This window comes from Oncorhynchus mykiss, chromosome 11 (genome assembly GCF_013265735.2).
Source record: "Oncorhynchus mykiss isolate Arlee chromosome 11, USDA_OmykA_1.1, whole genome shotgun sequence".
Classification (NCBI taxonomy): domain Eukaryota; kingdom Metazoa; phylum Chordata; class Actinopteri; order Salmoniformes; family Salmonidae; genus Oncorhynchus; species Oncorhynchus mykiss.
The window spans coordinates 5,605,179-5,622,344 of NC_048575.1; the positions used below are offsets into that span (position 1 = coordinate 5,605,179).

General features: G+C 44.6%; 1 protein-coding gene across 1 annotated transcript in view; it reads right to left on the minus strand.

Moving 5' to 3' along the window:
- LOC110536534 (extracellular sulfatase Sulf-1) overlaps positions 1-17,166 on the minus strand; it is an 80,547-nt gene that overhangs the window by 58,771 nt on the left and 4,610 nt on the right. Inside the window, exons 2-3 of the mRNA XM_036934702.1 lie at positions 2,507-2,751; positions 533-772 (exon numbers count right to left, since the gene is read on the minus strand). Of these exons, the coding sequence (XP_036790597.1) occupies positions 533-772; positions 2,507-2,684 (418 nt within the window). The 5' untranslated portion in view covers positions 2,685-2,751. The remainder of the gene's footprint in view (positions 1-532; positions 773-2,506; positions 2,752-17,166) is intronic.

A 17,166-nucleotide genomic window follows, 5' to 3' on the forward strand; every position in this document is an offset into this window, starting at 1 on the left:
GACACTGTAATTAAACCTCTTCCTTAGGAACCAGGTACCAGGAACTGTCTGTTGACTTTAGTACCAGGAACTGTCTGTTGACTTTAGTACCAGGAACTGTCTGTTGACTTTAGTACCAGGAACTGTCTGTTGACATTAGTACCAGGAACAGTCTGTTGACTTTAGTACCAGGAACTGTCTGTTGACTTTGGTACCAGGAACTGTCTGTTGACTTTAGTACCAGGAACTATCTGTTGACTTTAGTACCAGGAACTGTCTGTTGACTTTAGTACCAGGAACTGTCTGTTGACTTTAGTACCAGGAACTGTCTGTTGACTTTTCAGTTCCTGGTACTAAAGTCAACAGACAGTTCCTGGTACCTGGTTCCTAGGAGGTAGGTGGTGTAAAGGTGAAGCTCATTTTTCTCTGTTACGTCTGAATGGGGAAACCTTTACCACAGGGGACACAGTTTGACATGGGGACACAGGGGAGAGGACACTACATGTTCTGTATTATAACAATAGACGCTAGAAAAGTTCCATAATGCTCTCACCTGTCCTGTATCCCGTGTTGTTGAGGTAGACAGCGAAGGAGCGTGGTTCATGCTGGGCCTGCCAGGACGGCGAAGAACAGTTCTCGTTGTTGGTGTACGTGTTGTGATTGTGAACATACTTCCCTGTCAGCATGGACGAGCGAGACGGACAGCACATGGGCGTGGTCACAAAGGCGTTGATGAATGAGGTGCCTCCATTCTCCATTATCTTACGAGTCTTATTCATCACCTGGAGAGAACCTGGAGAGGAGGAGGAGGGTGGAGAGGAGGAAGAGGATGGAGAGGAGGATGGAGAAGAGAAGGAGGATGAAGAGGAGGAGAATGGAGATGAGGAAGAGGATAGAGAGGATGAAGAGGAGGATGACGGAGATGAGGAAGATGATGAAGAGGAGGAGGATGATGATGAGGATGGCGAGGAGGAAGAGGATAGAGAGGAGGAAGAGGATGATAATGGAGATGAGGAAGAGGATGAAGGGGAGGAAGAGGATAGAGAGGATGAAGAGGAGATGAGGAAGAGGATGATGATGAGGAGGATGGAGAGGAGGAAGAGGATAGAGAGGAGGAAGAGGATGATGATGAGGAGGATGGAGAGAAGGAAGAGGATGAAGAGGAGGATGGAGAGGAGGAAGATGATGAAGAGGTGGAGGATGATGGAGAGGAGGAATAGGTTGGAGAAGAGGAAGAGGATCGAGAGGATGAAGAGGATGAAGAAGAAGGAGGATGAAGAGGAGGATGGATAGAAGAAGGATGGAGAGGAGGAGGATAAAGAGGAGGAGGAGGATGGATGGAGAGGAGGAAGATGGAGGGAGAGGGAGGAGGAGGAGGATGGAAAGGAGTAGAAGGAGGATGGAGAGGAAGAGGAGGATGGAGAGGAGGAGGATGTGAAATAAAATAACAATTATTATCTTTAATGCCCTGTTGCTCTCTCCTGGAATGAGTGAATCTGTGAGCTGTTGGCTAAAGCTCACTGTGCCAATACCAGAGTTGGTACATTTGCTATTCAATGCAACAGTTTTGGCAACAAAACTACAAGTAGAGTTGAAAATACATTGGAAACCCATTGAACTTTAGAGTTTTATTCGGTACGCAAAAAAGTAAGTGAAAAAGTACATTTTGTGTGCACTATGTCATCACTCACTGGTTTTTTATCCACAGCAAGTCAGTTTGGTAGGAATGCATCAGTGGCGGGGAAATGCGCATCATTTCCTTTATGTGGATTCTAGAACATTAGCATGTGTGGATTCTAGAACATTAGCATGTGTGGATTCTGGAACATTAGCATGTGTGGATTCTAGAACAATTAGCATGTGTGGATTCTAGAACATTAGCATGTGTGGATTCTAGAACATTAGCATGTGTGGATTCTAGAACATTAGCATGAAAATCTATTGCCAATTGGATGGAAATTTACTGACTCTGTTTTAAAAATGGCCTCCCTGACTTTAGACAGTTCTGTTTGTATATTTTCCTTCACAGTGTTTTCAAACTACCGCTCAGTGTGAGGGATCATTTCTGTCAGAGAAGAGGATTGCAACATTACATTTCCCTGTGGGTAAACACAGCAGTCAGACTATAATTGGAGCTTTTCTCAGAAAGAGAGAGAGGTAGAAAGAGAGAGAGAGGGAGAAAGAGAGAGAGCAAGAGAGAGAGGGGGGGGGGGGGGGGGGGGGAGGGGGGATCGAGAGAGAGAGAGGGGGGGCGAGAGAGAAAGATAGAGGTAGAGAGAGGGGGAGGGCGTGAGAGAAGGAAGGAGGGAGAGAGAGAGGGAGAGAGAGAGAGGGGGGGGGGCGAGAGAGAAAGAACGAGAGAGATATAGGGGGGAGAGAGAAAAAATAAGAACATAAGAAAAGAGAGAGAAGATATAGAAATAGAAAGAGAGGGGGGGCAAACCTGATTCAAACAGAGGGAGCTCTTACAACACATAGCTACTGGACCACCTCCAGAGCTCCAGGGGGGTCCGTCCATTATTCTTACCCAGCTCTGTGTCCTGATCGTCGGTCATGATGAGGATGATGTTGGGTCTGATGTTCCTGCGGTCCCTCTGCATGTGTCCCCTGAGGCCTCCCTGGGCTCTGGTAGTGCTGACGGCTGAACAGCCCTGGTCCCAACCCAGGGACACGAGGCCAAGCCAGGTCACACACAACAGCAGCATGGCGGAGGGATGGAGGGTGTCACTCACTCACAGGCACCCACTGGAGCTCTCACAGCCGAGGAGAAGTCTGAGGAGAAAGAGAGAAGAGGACTTGTTATGAATCAATCAATCATATTTATTTTATAAAGCCCTTTTTTCATCAGCAGTTTTGTTTACCTGGCCTTTCCCCCTAAGAGTAAGCAAATCAGAAGCAGAGTCAAACCAGATGCAGTCAAACTAGAAGCAGAGTCAAACCAGAAGCAGAGTCAAACCAGAAGTAGAGTCAAACTAGAAGCAGATTCAAACCAGATGCAGAGTCAAACCAGATGCAGTCATACTAGAAGCAGAGTCAAACTAGAAGCAGAGTCAAACCAGAAGCAGAGTCAAACCAGAAGTAGAGTCAAACCAGAAGCAGAGTCAAACCAGAAGCAGAGTCAAACCAGAAGCAGAGTCAAACCAGAAGCAGAGTCAAACCAGAAGCAGAGTCGAGACGGTTTTAGTTATGGCCTGTGTATGGGAGACTAGGAGACCTAAGTGTTGCAGGCCTGTATAGTTTGTGTTTTTTTGGTGATGTCACTTCCTGCCACTGGGGGGGGCAGTACTAAAGTGATGGTCATAGGTTTGGTCATAAGTGTAAATAATAAATCAACCTTCCTCTGCTTAGACATCGCTGGCGTCAGACAGATCTTACAACTCCTGGGTTGGTATTTTAAGTATCAGCCAACTACATCATATGTTATAGCAGTCTGTCAGTCGATGACACAGTCGTGTCACTCAACCATTGGTTCATGAATGCAACGTCTGAGCAGGGGAAAGCAACCATTACCTGCTTATTGCCCCCACAAACACACAACCACAGAACCAGACAACAGAATTTTACCTACAGAATCCGGCCTACAGAATCCGGCCTACAGAATACGACCTACAGAATATGGCCTACAGAATCTGACCTACAGAATCCGGCCTACAGAATCCGGCCTACAGAATACGACCTACAGAATATGGCCTACAGAATCTGACCTACAGAATCCGGCCTACAGAATCTGGCCTACAGAATCCGGCCTACAGAATCCGGTCTACAGAATCCGGCCTACAGAATCCGACCTACAGAATCCGACCTACAGAATCCGACCTACAGAATCCGGCCTACAGATTCCGGCCTACAGAATCCGGCCTACAGAATCTGGCCTACAGAATCCGGCCTACAGAATCCGGCCTACAGAATACGACCTACAGAATCCGGCCTACAGAATCCGACCTACAGAATCAGACCTACAGAATCCGACCTACAGAATACGACCTACAGAATCCGGCCTACAGAATCCGACCTACAGAATCAGACCTACAGAATCCGACCTACAGAATCCGGCCTACAGAATCCGGCCTACAGAATCCGACCTACAGAATCAGACCTACAGAATACGACCTACAGAATCCGGCCTACAGAATCCGACCTACAGAATCAGACCTACAGAATCCGACCTACAGAATCCGACCTACAGAATCCGGCCTACAGAATCCGACCTACAGAATCTGACCTACAGAATCCGACCTACAGGGTCCTGATCAAAAGTAGTGCACAACATAGCCAATAGAGTGCCAATTGGGACACAGATTATCTGTTCAACTGTGTTGGCCTTTGGCTTTCTATCCTCTTGTTTCCCCCATAGAGATGTGTGGAGATGATGAGCAGCTCTCACAGCTAACAGAGGAACACACAGCACAGCTAACAGAGGAACACACAGCCCAGCTAACAGAGGCACACACAGCCCAGCTAACATAGGTACACACAGCACAGCTAACAGTGGAACACACAGCACAGCTAACAGAGGAACACACAGCACAGCTAACAGGGGAACACACAGCACAGCCAACAGAGGAACACACAGCACATCTAACAGAGGAACACACAGCCCAGCTAACAGGGGAACATACAGCACAGCTAACAGGGGAACACACAGCCCAGCTAACAGGGGAACACAGCACAGCTAACAGAGGAACACACAGCACAGCTAACAGAGGAACACACAGCCCAGCTAACAGAGGAACACACAGCACAGCTAACAGGGGAACACACAGCACAGCTAACAGAGGAACACACAGCACAGCTAACAGGGGAACACACAGCCCAGCTAACAGGGGAACACACAGCCCAGCTAACAGAGGAACACACAGCCCAGCTAACAGGGGAACACAGCCCAGCTAACAGGTGAACACACAGCCCAGCTAACAGGGGAACACACAGCCCAGCTAACAGAGGAACACACAGCCCAGCTAACAGGGGAACACAGGCACAGCTAACAGCAGTGAAGGAGGAGGTGAGATGTAACAGAGAACAGGACACTCCCTCAGAGAAGCCAGCAGAACAGCCCACCTCAGACCCGGACTACAACCACAACACCACAACCTAACAGCCCACCCCAGACCCGGACTACAACCACAACACCACAACCACAACACCACAACCTAACAGCCTACCCCAGACCCGGACTACAACCTCAATACCACAATGGGACAGACAACACAGGACCCCCCAACCCAACTGACCCCACCCCCTCCTAACAGACCCCACCCCCTCCTAACAGACCCCACCCCCTCCTAACAGCCCCCCTGTCCGCTCCCCTGATAGCCATCCTGACAACCCCGCCCACATCCACTGAGGCCAAACAAAAGCCAGATATTGTGCTCCTCATTGACTCAAATGGCAAATACTAATTTTTCCCAAACACAAAGTGTCAAAATTCTGGTTCCCAAACACTAGGCATGTCTTGGAGTTGTTGTCAGAGGACAGACTAGGGTCCCCCAGCCACATCATAATTCAAACGGACACAAATGACCTGAGGGTCCAGCAGGAAAGAGTGGCCAAAGCACTCAAGGGAGTGAGTGAAAAATATTTTTCCACTTTCCCCAACGCACAAGTAGTTGTCTCCACCCTGCTACCACGAAAATACATTCTCCTTGCCACCATATAGCAGCTGAAAGCAAGAATTTTCCCAGGACTCAAATCCTAATGTCTACCCACAACTCCACCCTGGACTAGAACAGCCTCTATGACCAGGTCCACCTCTACAAGGCAGCAGTACCCACCACTCCACCCTGGACCTGAACAGCCTCTATGACCAGGTCCACCTTGGACCTGAACAGCCTCTATGACCAGGTCCACCTCTACAAGGCAGCAGTACCCACCACTCCACCCTGGACCTGAACAGCGTCTATGACCAGGTCCACCTCTACAAGGCAGCAGTACCCACCACTCCACCCTGGACTAGAACAGCCTTTATGACCAGGTCCACCCTGGACCTGAACAGCCTCTATGACCAGGTCCACCCTGGACCTGAACAGCCTCTATGACCAGGTCCACCTCTACAAGGCAGCAGTACCCACCACTCCACCCTGGACCTGAACAGCCTTTATGGCCAGGTCCACCCTGGACCTGAACAGCCTCTATGACCAGGTCCACCCTGGACCTGAACAGCGTCTATGACCAGGTCCACCTCTACAAGGCAGCAGTACCCACCACTCCACCCTGGACCTGAACAGCCTTTATGGCCAGGTCCACCCTGGACCTGAACAGCCTCTATGACCAGGTCCACCCTGGACCTGAACAGCCTCTATGACCAGGTCCACCTCTACAAGGCAGCAGTACCCACCACTCCACCCTGGACCTGAACAGCCTTTATGACCAGGTCCACCCTGGACCTGAACAGCCTCTATGACCAGGTCCACCCTGGACCTGAACAGCCTCTATGACCAGGTCCACCTCTACAAGGCAGCAATCCCAACTTTTGCCAAGACCCTGGAAGACGTCAACCTCAACCACAGCCCCAGCACATCATACAGGAGCAACAGAGCATTGAACACCCCGCACAGACCAGCAAGACACCCTCCCAGACCTGCAAGACCCCCTCCCGAAGGACCTGCACCGAGAGAACCCTCGCAAAGAGGACCTACACCCAGACCACAGCTTCACCAGCCACAACCCAACCTGCTGAGACCACCCCAAACAAGCCACACTCTATATAGTCCCCCCAGATCAGACCTATGCCCCTTCTGCCCACGCCAAATCCCCCACGCCTGCGGCAAGGACCTCAACATGACAGCAGGACATATGCCCAGGCCGTGGGCAGAGCAACAGTCCCAACCCAAACTATTACAAACGCCCACATCCTACGACCTAAGAGGTCTGTATCAGATGCTCAACATGCTTTGCTCACTCTGGGGCCTAAACCACAACAAAAACAACACTAGACACTATGGGACACTTTGCTGCAGGAGGGACTGGTGCACTTCACAAAATAGATGGCATCATGAGGCAGGACAATTATGTGGATATATTGAAGCAACATCTCAAGTTAAATCTTGGTCACAAATGGGTCTTCCAAATGGACAATGACCCCAAGCACACTTCCAAAGCTGTGGCAAAATGGCTTACAGACAACAAAGTCAAGGTATTGGAGTGGCCATCACAAAGCCCTGACCTCAATCCCATAGAAAATGTGTGGGCAGAACTGAAAATGCGTGTGCGAGCAAGGAGGCCTACAAACCTGACTCAGTTACACCAGCTCTGTCAGGAGGAATGGGACAAAATTCACCCAACTTATTGTGGGAAGCTTGTGGAAGGCTACCTGAAACGTTTGACCCAAGTTAAACGATTGAAAGGCAATGCTACCAAATACTAATTGAGTTTATGTAAACTTCTGACCCACTGGGAATGTGATGAAAGAAATAAAAGCTGAAATAAATGATTCTCTCTACTATTATTCTGACATTTCACATTTTAAAAATAAAGTGGTGATCCTAACTGACCTAAAACAGGGAATTTAAATGGCTATATTTACCTTATGCGATTAAACACACATCATTTTCTGCCTTGTTGTCCAAATTGGGCCCACTTAGCCATTTTCACTTAGGGGTGTACTCACTTTGGTTGCCAGCGGTTTAGACATTAATGGCTGTGTGTTGAGTTATTTTGAGGGGACAGCAAATTTACACTGTTATACAAGCTGTACACTCACTACTTTACATTGTAGCAAAGTGTCATTTCTTCAGCGTTGTCACATGAAAAGATATACTCAAATATTTACAAAATTGTGAGGGGTGTACTCACTATTGTGATATACTGTATATCAACGAATTGGTGAGGGCACTAGAACAGTCTGCCTCACCCTACTAGAATCTGAAGTCAAATGTCTACTGTTTGCTGATGATCTGGTGCTTCTGTCCCCAACCAAGGAGGGCCCACAGCAGCACCTAGATCTTCTGCACATATTATGCCAGACCTGGGCCCTGACAGTAAATTCCAGTAGGACAAAAATAATGGTGTTCCAAAAAAGGTCCAGTTGCCAGGACCACAAATACAAATTCCATCTAGACACCATTGCCCTACAGCACACAAAACACTATACACACCTCAGCCTAAACGTCAGCGCCACAGGTAACTTCCACAAAGCTGTGAACGATCTAAGAGACAAGGCAAGAAGGGCCTTCTATACCATCAAAAGGAACATAAAATTCAACATACCAATTAGGATCTGGCTAAAAATACTTGAATCAGTTATAGAACCCATTGCCATTTATGGTCGTGAGGTCTGGGGTCCGCTCACCAACCAAGAATTCATAAAATAGGACAAACACCAAATTGAGACTCTGCACGCAGAATTCTGCAAAAATATCCTCCGTGTACAACGTAAAACACCAAATAATGAATTCCAGAGCAGAAAAAAATCCAGAAAAGAGCCGAAAAAATCCAGAAAACAACCACCTAAAAGGAAACGATTGTATACTATATATATATATGTATATATTGAGAGAGAGATGTAGCAGAAGAAATGGGTAAAAACTGAAATATCTGAGTTATTTGTAAAAGTTACACTTTTCTCAAAGGAGAAACAACACAATATTACCAGACTTACTGAGTGTCAAAAATAACTTTATATTATTAATATTTACTCTGGACTTTTTTAATTAAAGGAGCATCCAAACAATTTACTGCTTTAATCAACTTCTATTAACAGACATCAAACACCATTTTTTTTACACTAAAAGCCTTTTCTGTGAATACATTTTTACATTGCAGCATGAACACGCAACGGTGTGTCACCTCACCACCACTTAGCCTTGAGGTAGATTCAGTAACAATGGAAGGTTACCTCATAGCAGAGATAATTATCAGAGTCCCTAATGACACCCTACTGCCTTTGTAGTGCACTAATACCCTATGGGTCATGGTCATAGTAGTGCACTGGAAAGGGAATAGGTTGCCATTTGGGACACGTTTAATGACAACCTCCAGGATGTATTCAAAAACCTGAGAACATTGTCATTTAATTTGTCGCTAAGAAATGCTCTGCATCTTTCAGAGGAGTGACAGACTTAAGGGTCTCCAAACGACCAAATACCAACAGAAGACCAAAGACCCCCGACTTAGTAACAGGGGCAAAACCCATTATCTTCCCCTCACAAACAGTCTTCTATAGATCTGTGGATAACAAGAGGTCTTCTATACCAGAGTTAATCAGTCAGACTACTACAGAGCATGTTGTTTCTGCTTCCTCTCATTGTTTCTGAGGATTAGCCCCACTAATAACACTTTAAATTACTCCCTTACTGTACTCATCAGGGGCTCAGCTGGCTGCAGGGGGAACAGTATAGGGGACGGACCAGCCGGTCGGGAGAAGAAAATGGCCCGGGGGGCCGGGGGTTCAAAGTCGACCAAGACAAAAAGGGCACTATGGAGTCCTCAGTCAATCCCGACCGACACACAGCTGCCAGATGGAGGCAAAAATGTGCAATTTTCAGATTAATGGCCATCAACACTGGGCCCTCGTCCCAAATGGCACCCTATTCCCTATACAGTGCTTGTTAGCAGAGCCCTATGGGAATAGTGTGCCATTTAAGGAGCCAATTGGGACACAGGCTAGGAGACATTTAACACACCTCAACACCATGACAATCTTTCCTTTAATGACTGTAATTTCTTATTATTTCACCCACTATCCCTTCACTACTAACCCTGCATTAGAGGCAGGGGTTGGAACCGGTTGAGGGAGGAGAAAACCAGAAAATAACGACATTTTTCAAGGAACAGAATCAGAACCGTGAACGAAAGTGATCTATACTCTTCTGGAACAGAACGATTATTTTAAAAGCATGGGAACTGGTTAATTAGAGAATTATGGATTCCCTTTTTCAATGCTAGTTAAGGATACTAAAGCAATCACATTTCACACTGGATTTATTAACTACTAAATGGTATGACATGTTTTTATTTTAATACTGGTGCCCTTCTGCAAACACAAGCTTGTTAGCTAGCGAGCTCAAAGGACATTCAAAGTTCCTCCATAGAAGCCACTTCTCCTAGATATAATTCTATAGACCTAATTCAGATAATGCATGCTATAACAAGATATCCAACCAAGCCTCCTCCTCCACCCTCTCTCGTTCTCTCCCTACCCGCAAAATTTCCATCACATCTCTTGCCCTACATTTGTTAGTCCAATGCATGTAAACAATAGCTTGTATCTGCACCGATTGGTGAAGTAATTTAATTAGAGCTAAGTGTAAAAATAATGTTGATTTCAGAGGTTTAAAATGCAAAAGGCACTCACACAACCGATCTCTTTGTTGCAGGTGCATGGCAACAGTTGAAAAATTAAGAAACCCTCACACTGCTCATGGTAGTGCACTGCTCTTGAATTGAAATTGAATTGAGAGAGAGAGACATAGATAGTGAGGAGGGACCAGGTTGAAAGGGAGAGAGAGAGAGGAGAGAAAGACATTTTGGTAGGCTATTTGTTGCTCATCTTGTCTAAATTAGATACAGTGGCAAGACTGTATGTGAACCCTTTGGAATTACCTGGATTTTTGCATAAATTGGTCATCAAATTTGATCTGATCTTCATCTTAGTCACAACAATAGACAAACACAGTCTGCTTAAACACACAAACAATTGTACATTTTCATGTCTTTAGTAAACACACCGTGTAAACAATCACAGTGCAGGGTGGGAAACGTATGTAAACCCTTAGATTTAATAACTGGTCGACCCTCCTTTGGCAGCAATAAACTCAACCAAATGTTTTCTGTAGATGCAGATCAGACCTGCACAATGGTCAGGATGAATTTTGGACCATTCCTCTTTACAAAACTGTTTCAGTTCAGCAATATTCTTGGAATGTCTGGTGTGAACTGCTCTCTGAGGTCATGCCACAGCATCTCAATGGGGTTGAGGTCAGGACTCTGACTGGGCCTCTCCAGAAGGCGTATTTTCTTCTGTTGAAGCCATTCTGTTGTTGATTTACTTCTGTGTTTTGGGTTGTTGTCCTGTTGCATCACCCAACGTCTGTTGAGCTTCAATTGGCGGACAGATAGCCTTACATTCTCCTGCAAAATGTCATGATAAACTTGGGAATTCATTATTAGTTTAATCAGACTGTGTTTGTCTATTGTTGTGACTTAGATGAAGATCAGATCAAATTGTATGACCAATTTATGCAGAAATTCAGATCATTCCAAAAGGTTAAGATACTTTTTCTTGCCATTGTACATGTACTGTAGTTTCTCTTCTGTCATTAAATATAGAGATGAACCTGGAGAAGACTCCCCTAAGCAAGCTGGTCCTGGGGCTCTGTAGGGTGTGTTTGTGTTTGTGAACAGAGCCCCAGGACCAGCTTGCTTAGGGGACTCTTCTCCAGGTTCATCTCTCTGTAGGTGATGGCTTTGTTATGGAAGGTTTGGGAATCGCTTCCTTTTAGGTGGTTATTGAATTTAACAACTCTTTTCTGGATTTTGATAATTAGTGGGTATCGGCCTAATTCTGCTCTGGACAGCAGCACAATTAGACCCACCAAATCATGAGAAAACAAAAAGATAATTACTTGACACATTGGAAAGAATTAACAAAAAACAGAGCAAACTAGAATGCAATTCGGCCCTACACAGAGAGTACACAGTGGCAGAATACCTGACCACTGTGAATGACCCAAACGTAAGGAAAGCTTTGACTATGTACAGACTTAGTGAGCATAGCCTTGCTATTGAGAAAGGCCACCGTAGGCAGACATGGATCTCAAGAGAAGACAGGCTATGTGCTCACTGCCCACAAAATGAGGTGGAAACTGAGCTGCACTTCCTAACCTCCTGCCCAATGTATGACCATATTGGAGAGACATATTTCCCTCAGATTACACAGACCCACAAAGAATTCGAAAACAAATTCAATTTTGATAAACTCCCATATCTACTGGGTGAAAATCCACAGTGTTGCATCACAGCAGCAAGATTTGTGACCTGTTGCCACGAGAAAAGGGCAACCAGTGAAGAACAAACACCATTGTAAATACAACCCATATTTATGCTTATTTATTTTATCTTGTGTCCTTTAACCATTTGTACATTGTTAAAACACTGTATATATATATATATATATGTGACATTTGTAATGTCTTTATTGTTTTGAAACTTCTGTATGTGTAATGTTTACTGTTAATTTTTATTGTTTATTTCACTTTTGTATATTATCTACCTCACTTGCTTAGGCAATGTTAACACATGTTTCCCATGTCAATAAAGCCCCTTGAATTGAATTGAATTCAGAGAGAGAGAGAGAGAGAGAGAGAGAGAGAGAGAGAGAGAGAGAGACAGAGAGACAGAGAGACAGAGAGACAAAGAGACAGAGAGACAGAGACAGAGACAGAGACAGAGAGAGAGACAGAGACAGAGAGACAGAGAGACAGAGAGAGAGAGAGACAGAGAGAGAGAGACACAGAGAGAGAGAGAGAGAGAGAGAGAGAGACAGAGACAGAGAGACAGAGACACAGAGAGAGAGAGAGAGAGAGAGAGAGAGAGAGAGAGAGAGAGAGAGAGAGAGAGAGAGAGAGAGAGAGAGAGAGAGAGGAAAGATAATGAAGCTATAAGGAACAGTTGTTGGCCTAAAGGATCAGCCCTGGTGTTGACCCATTCAGTTTGTGAGTGCATCTTTCACCTGTGTAGTCAGTGAAAATAGTCAGGCATTCTCCTTAGAGCTGGTTACTCATGGATACAGGTATAAGGAAGGACCCACATTGAGTATGCATGCCAACATGGGACTTTATTCCCTATTTAGTCCACTATAGGGCTCTGGTCAAAAGCAGTCTATAATATTATAATAGAGACAGTAGATCTATCTCCAGATTATGTCCTGGGGTGTCATACTATAATAGAGACAGTAGATCTAGCTGGTCTGTCATAATATAATAGAGACAGTAGATCTAGCTGGTCTGTCATAATATAATAGAGACAGTAGATCTAGCTGGTCTGTCATAATATAATAGAGACAGTAGATCTAGCTGGTCTGTCATAATATAATAGAGACAGTAGATCTAGCCGGTCTGTCATACTATCATAGAGACAGCATTTTTTAGCTGGTCTGTCATAATATATTAGAGACAGAAGGGAGAGGGGGCGTCAATAGAGGCTACTGGGGTGACGAACACAGACTCTCTCTCTCTCTCTCTCTCTCTCTCTCTCTCACATTTCAATATTCAATTCAATAAATTATGTATTGTCACGACAGTGAATAGATGTGCATTCGGACAGCTTAATGGTAAGTGATACAGGCAGGGATTAGGGGACAACAGGGATGACAAGATGAGGACACTGCAGCCCTCTGGGGGGGGGGGGGGGGGGGGGGGGGGGCAACCATTTGGCTGTTTCTGTTTGTGTGCATGCCCATGCTCAAAAGAGATTGTCTATGTGTGTGTGTGTGTGTGTTTGTGATAACGTGTGTGTGTTAGTGTCTGTGTGTTTGTGCAAACCCATATAATAATGGAGCACTAAACCAAGCGCTCCTACGAGGCCTCTCTCTCTCTCTCTCTCCCCTCTCTCTATTCTTGTTCCCCTCTCTGTCTCCTCCTCTTCCTCTTCCTCCCTCCCCTCCTCCCTCTCTTGTTCTCTAAGTATCCCTCCCATTCGCTCTCACTCACTGCAACGAAGCACCGATCCCATGTGAATTTAATCAGCCATAAGCTCAGTGAATGGACAGGATGGAACGGCCGTTGGTGGAAGGAAGGTGAGGACCAAGGTGCAGCTTGGTACGGAATTTTATTAAATATAACAGAGCACAACCGAAACAGCTCCGTCAGGTGAAAAACACACTAAACAGAAAATAACTACCCACAAAACCCATGTGGGCAAGAGCTACCTAAGTATGGTTCTCAATCAGAGACAACGACAGACAGCTGTCCCTGATTGAGAACCATACCCGGCCAAAAACAAAGCAATTAAAAAAACATAGAAAAAAGAACATAGAACGCCCACCCTAGTCACACCCTGGCCTAACCAAAACAGAGAATAAAAAGCCTCTCTATGGCCAGGGCGTGACACAGTTGTATGAGGGAGGTGAAAAGGCAGGACACAGTCATCACAACCGCTCATCATGGTTGAGAAGAGAAGAGGTGAAGAGTGACCATAAATCCTAGCAAAGCATAAGACACACACAGAGCAGGTGGGTGAGATATTGGCCTGACATGACCTCTCTAGAGGTCTACTACTACTCTACTACTCTCTCACTCTAGAGAGGGATTGTGCAAAGACCTGCGGGTGCTATTGTCAACTCTCTGAAACCAAAATAGACGACTGCAGAGTGTGTCTTTGTGTGTGTGTGTGTGTGTTTGTCTGTGACTGTGTGTGTGTGTGTGTGTGTGTGTGTGTTTGTCTGTGACTGTGTGTGTGTGTGTGTGTGTGTGTTTGTCTGTGTGTGTGTGTGTGTGTGTGTTTGTCTGTGACTGTGTGTGTGTGTGTGTTTGTCTGTGACTGTGTGTGTGTGTGTGTGTGTGTGTGTGTGTGTGTGTGCGCACACCCACACTCTGTTCACATTTCCCCCGAGCTGTGCTCTTAAAAACACAAGGAACCTTTACAGGAGACTGTTTAGATTCACATACTCACTCTGTAGTTCTACGACAACAAGCCAACCAACACATACTCACTCTGTAGTTCTACGACAACAAGCCAACCAACACATACTCACTCTGTAGTTCTACGACAACAAGCCAACCAACACATATTCACTCTGTAGTTCTACGACAGCAAGCCAACCAACACATACTCACTCTGTAGTTCTACGACAACAAGCCAACCAACACATATTCACTCTGTAGTTCTACGACAACAAGCCAACCAACACATATTCACTCTGTAGTTCTACGACAACAAGCCAACCAACACATATTCCCTCTGTAGTTCTACGACAACAAGCCAACCAACACATATTCCCTCTGTAGTTCTACGACAACAAGCCAACCAACACATATTCCCTCTGTAGTTCTACGACAACAAGCCAACCAACACATATTCACTCTGTAGTAATGCTACAACACTGACAACAACAAACCAACCAACAGAGAAAGAAAGTGGCTCTCTGAAACAAATTTTAATGAACCTTTTTTTTTTACTGCAGTATGCTAAATCAGGGTCACACAGAGGGATTCTGGGTAATCTTAAACTAACATCTACTTTGAAACTAAAGTATCCACCTCACACACCTAGTTATGGGTCTTAAAATAAAGAAGACACCTGTACCATGTCAGATAGAGAGTTTACAACTATTACATGTTGAGTTTGCATCCCAATATTACACTTCAGTTTGCATTACAATATTACACATATATATATATATATATATATATATATATATATATATATATATCACAGGAGACTGAAATTTAACACAACTGTTTGACATAGAAACATTGTGTTTTAGTCATTTAAAACCACCCATAACATTCCACCCATGAGGACGAAGATGGTGCTATTGGTCATTGACTGATGGAGAGGGCTACGATCACAGTTATATAAAGGAAATGAGACTGTGTGGTCCAAATGACACCCTATTCCCTATCTAGTTCACTACTTTAGACCAGAGTTCTATGACACCCTATTCCCTATATAGTGCACTACTTTAGACCAGAGCCTTATGACACCCTATTCCCTATATAGTTCACTACTTTAGACCAGAGTTCTATGACACCCTATTCCCTATATAGTGCACTACTTTAGACCAGAGCCTTATGACACTCTATTCCCTATCTAGGGCACTACGTTCCTTGGTCAGTTTCCCAAAGTTGACTATGAACTTGACTTAGCTAATTAGCTAGCTAGCTATGCTTTGTTTGAAGAATGTAGGATAAGTTTTTTGTCAACATTGAGTTGTGCTGCCCGATCTGCCAATACAGCTACACTATTGTTGGCCTTTAGCTAACGTTACTGGCTAGCTAGTTGGCTATAACAGGCAAGGATGTTCGCTAGATTATTTGTGTTTATGTGTTTGTTTACACAGATAACTTCAGCCAGAACCAAAAAAATAGAGTTATCTTTCCACGCTAGTTGGTTAGCTACCTAGCCAAAGTTAGCTCTCATCCTACTGGTATAAAATTACATTAGCTACCATTAGCTAGCTAGCTAATCTAAACAAAACCACATTCATTGGCTTATCAGACCGGAACAGCTCACTAATAGCAACAGACCCATTTTTTTTTCATGTCGGACAATTATCTGAATGCATTTATTGATTAACGTCCGATTGATAGCTATGTTGTTGAGTTGCTGAGCAACAGAAAATCTGGGCCCAGTTTTGGTTAGAAATCAGAGATTCGCCTGAAAAAATATGTCAGATTTGGCAAAAAATGCTGCAAAAAAAGTAGCGCGTATTCACCACGTGAATATAAATAATAATAAATTATAGCAATAAATTATTAATTTAATCAGAACTGTTGCCTTTTACAAACGTATTTAGTCCGAAAGGTGATATTATGGACGCTGTAGTTTCTTTCTTAATTAACCGAAGCCTAGATATAGAGCTAGATCGGGGCAATATATTTTTTTCCCCCGTTTTTTCTCTTAATGCTAACAGCAGTTAACAAACCGGTGTGTGGTTCTCGGTAATGGGCGGGGAGTGTGTTGTGTACCTTCAATCAAAATCGATTTGTACATTTCTATCGACTTATTGGCTTAGATGTGATAGCAGGGAGATTTGAATTTAACATTTGAGCTTCAACCAAAGCCTGCCATTGCTGCACCGACCGGCGCCGACAACCTCTCTCTCTCTCTCTCTCTCTCACTCTCTCTCTCTCTCACTCTCTCTCTCTCTCTCTCTCTCTCTCTCTCTCTCTCTCTCTCACTCAGGCTGGGAAAATACATACATCTATACAGATCTATACAGTATATACCAAACAGTATATATCTACTGCATAGATCTGTAGTGTATAGATCTGTAGTGTATAGATCTGTACTGCATAGATCTGTAGTGTATAGGTCTGTAGTGTATAGATCTGTACTGTATAGATCTGTACTGTATAGATCTATACAGTACAGATCTATACAGTACAGATCTATACAGTACAGATCTATACACTACAGACCTATACACTACAGATCTATGCAGTACAGATCTATACACTACAGATCTATGCAGTACAGATCTATACACTACAGACCTATACACTGCAGATCTATACACTACAGACCTAT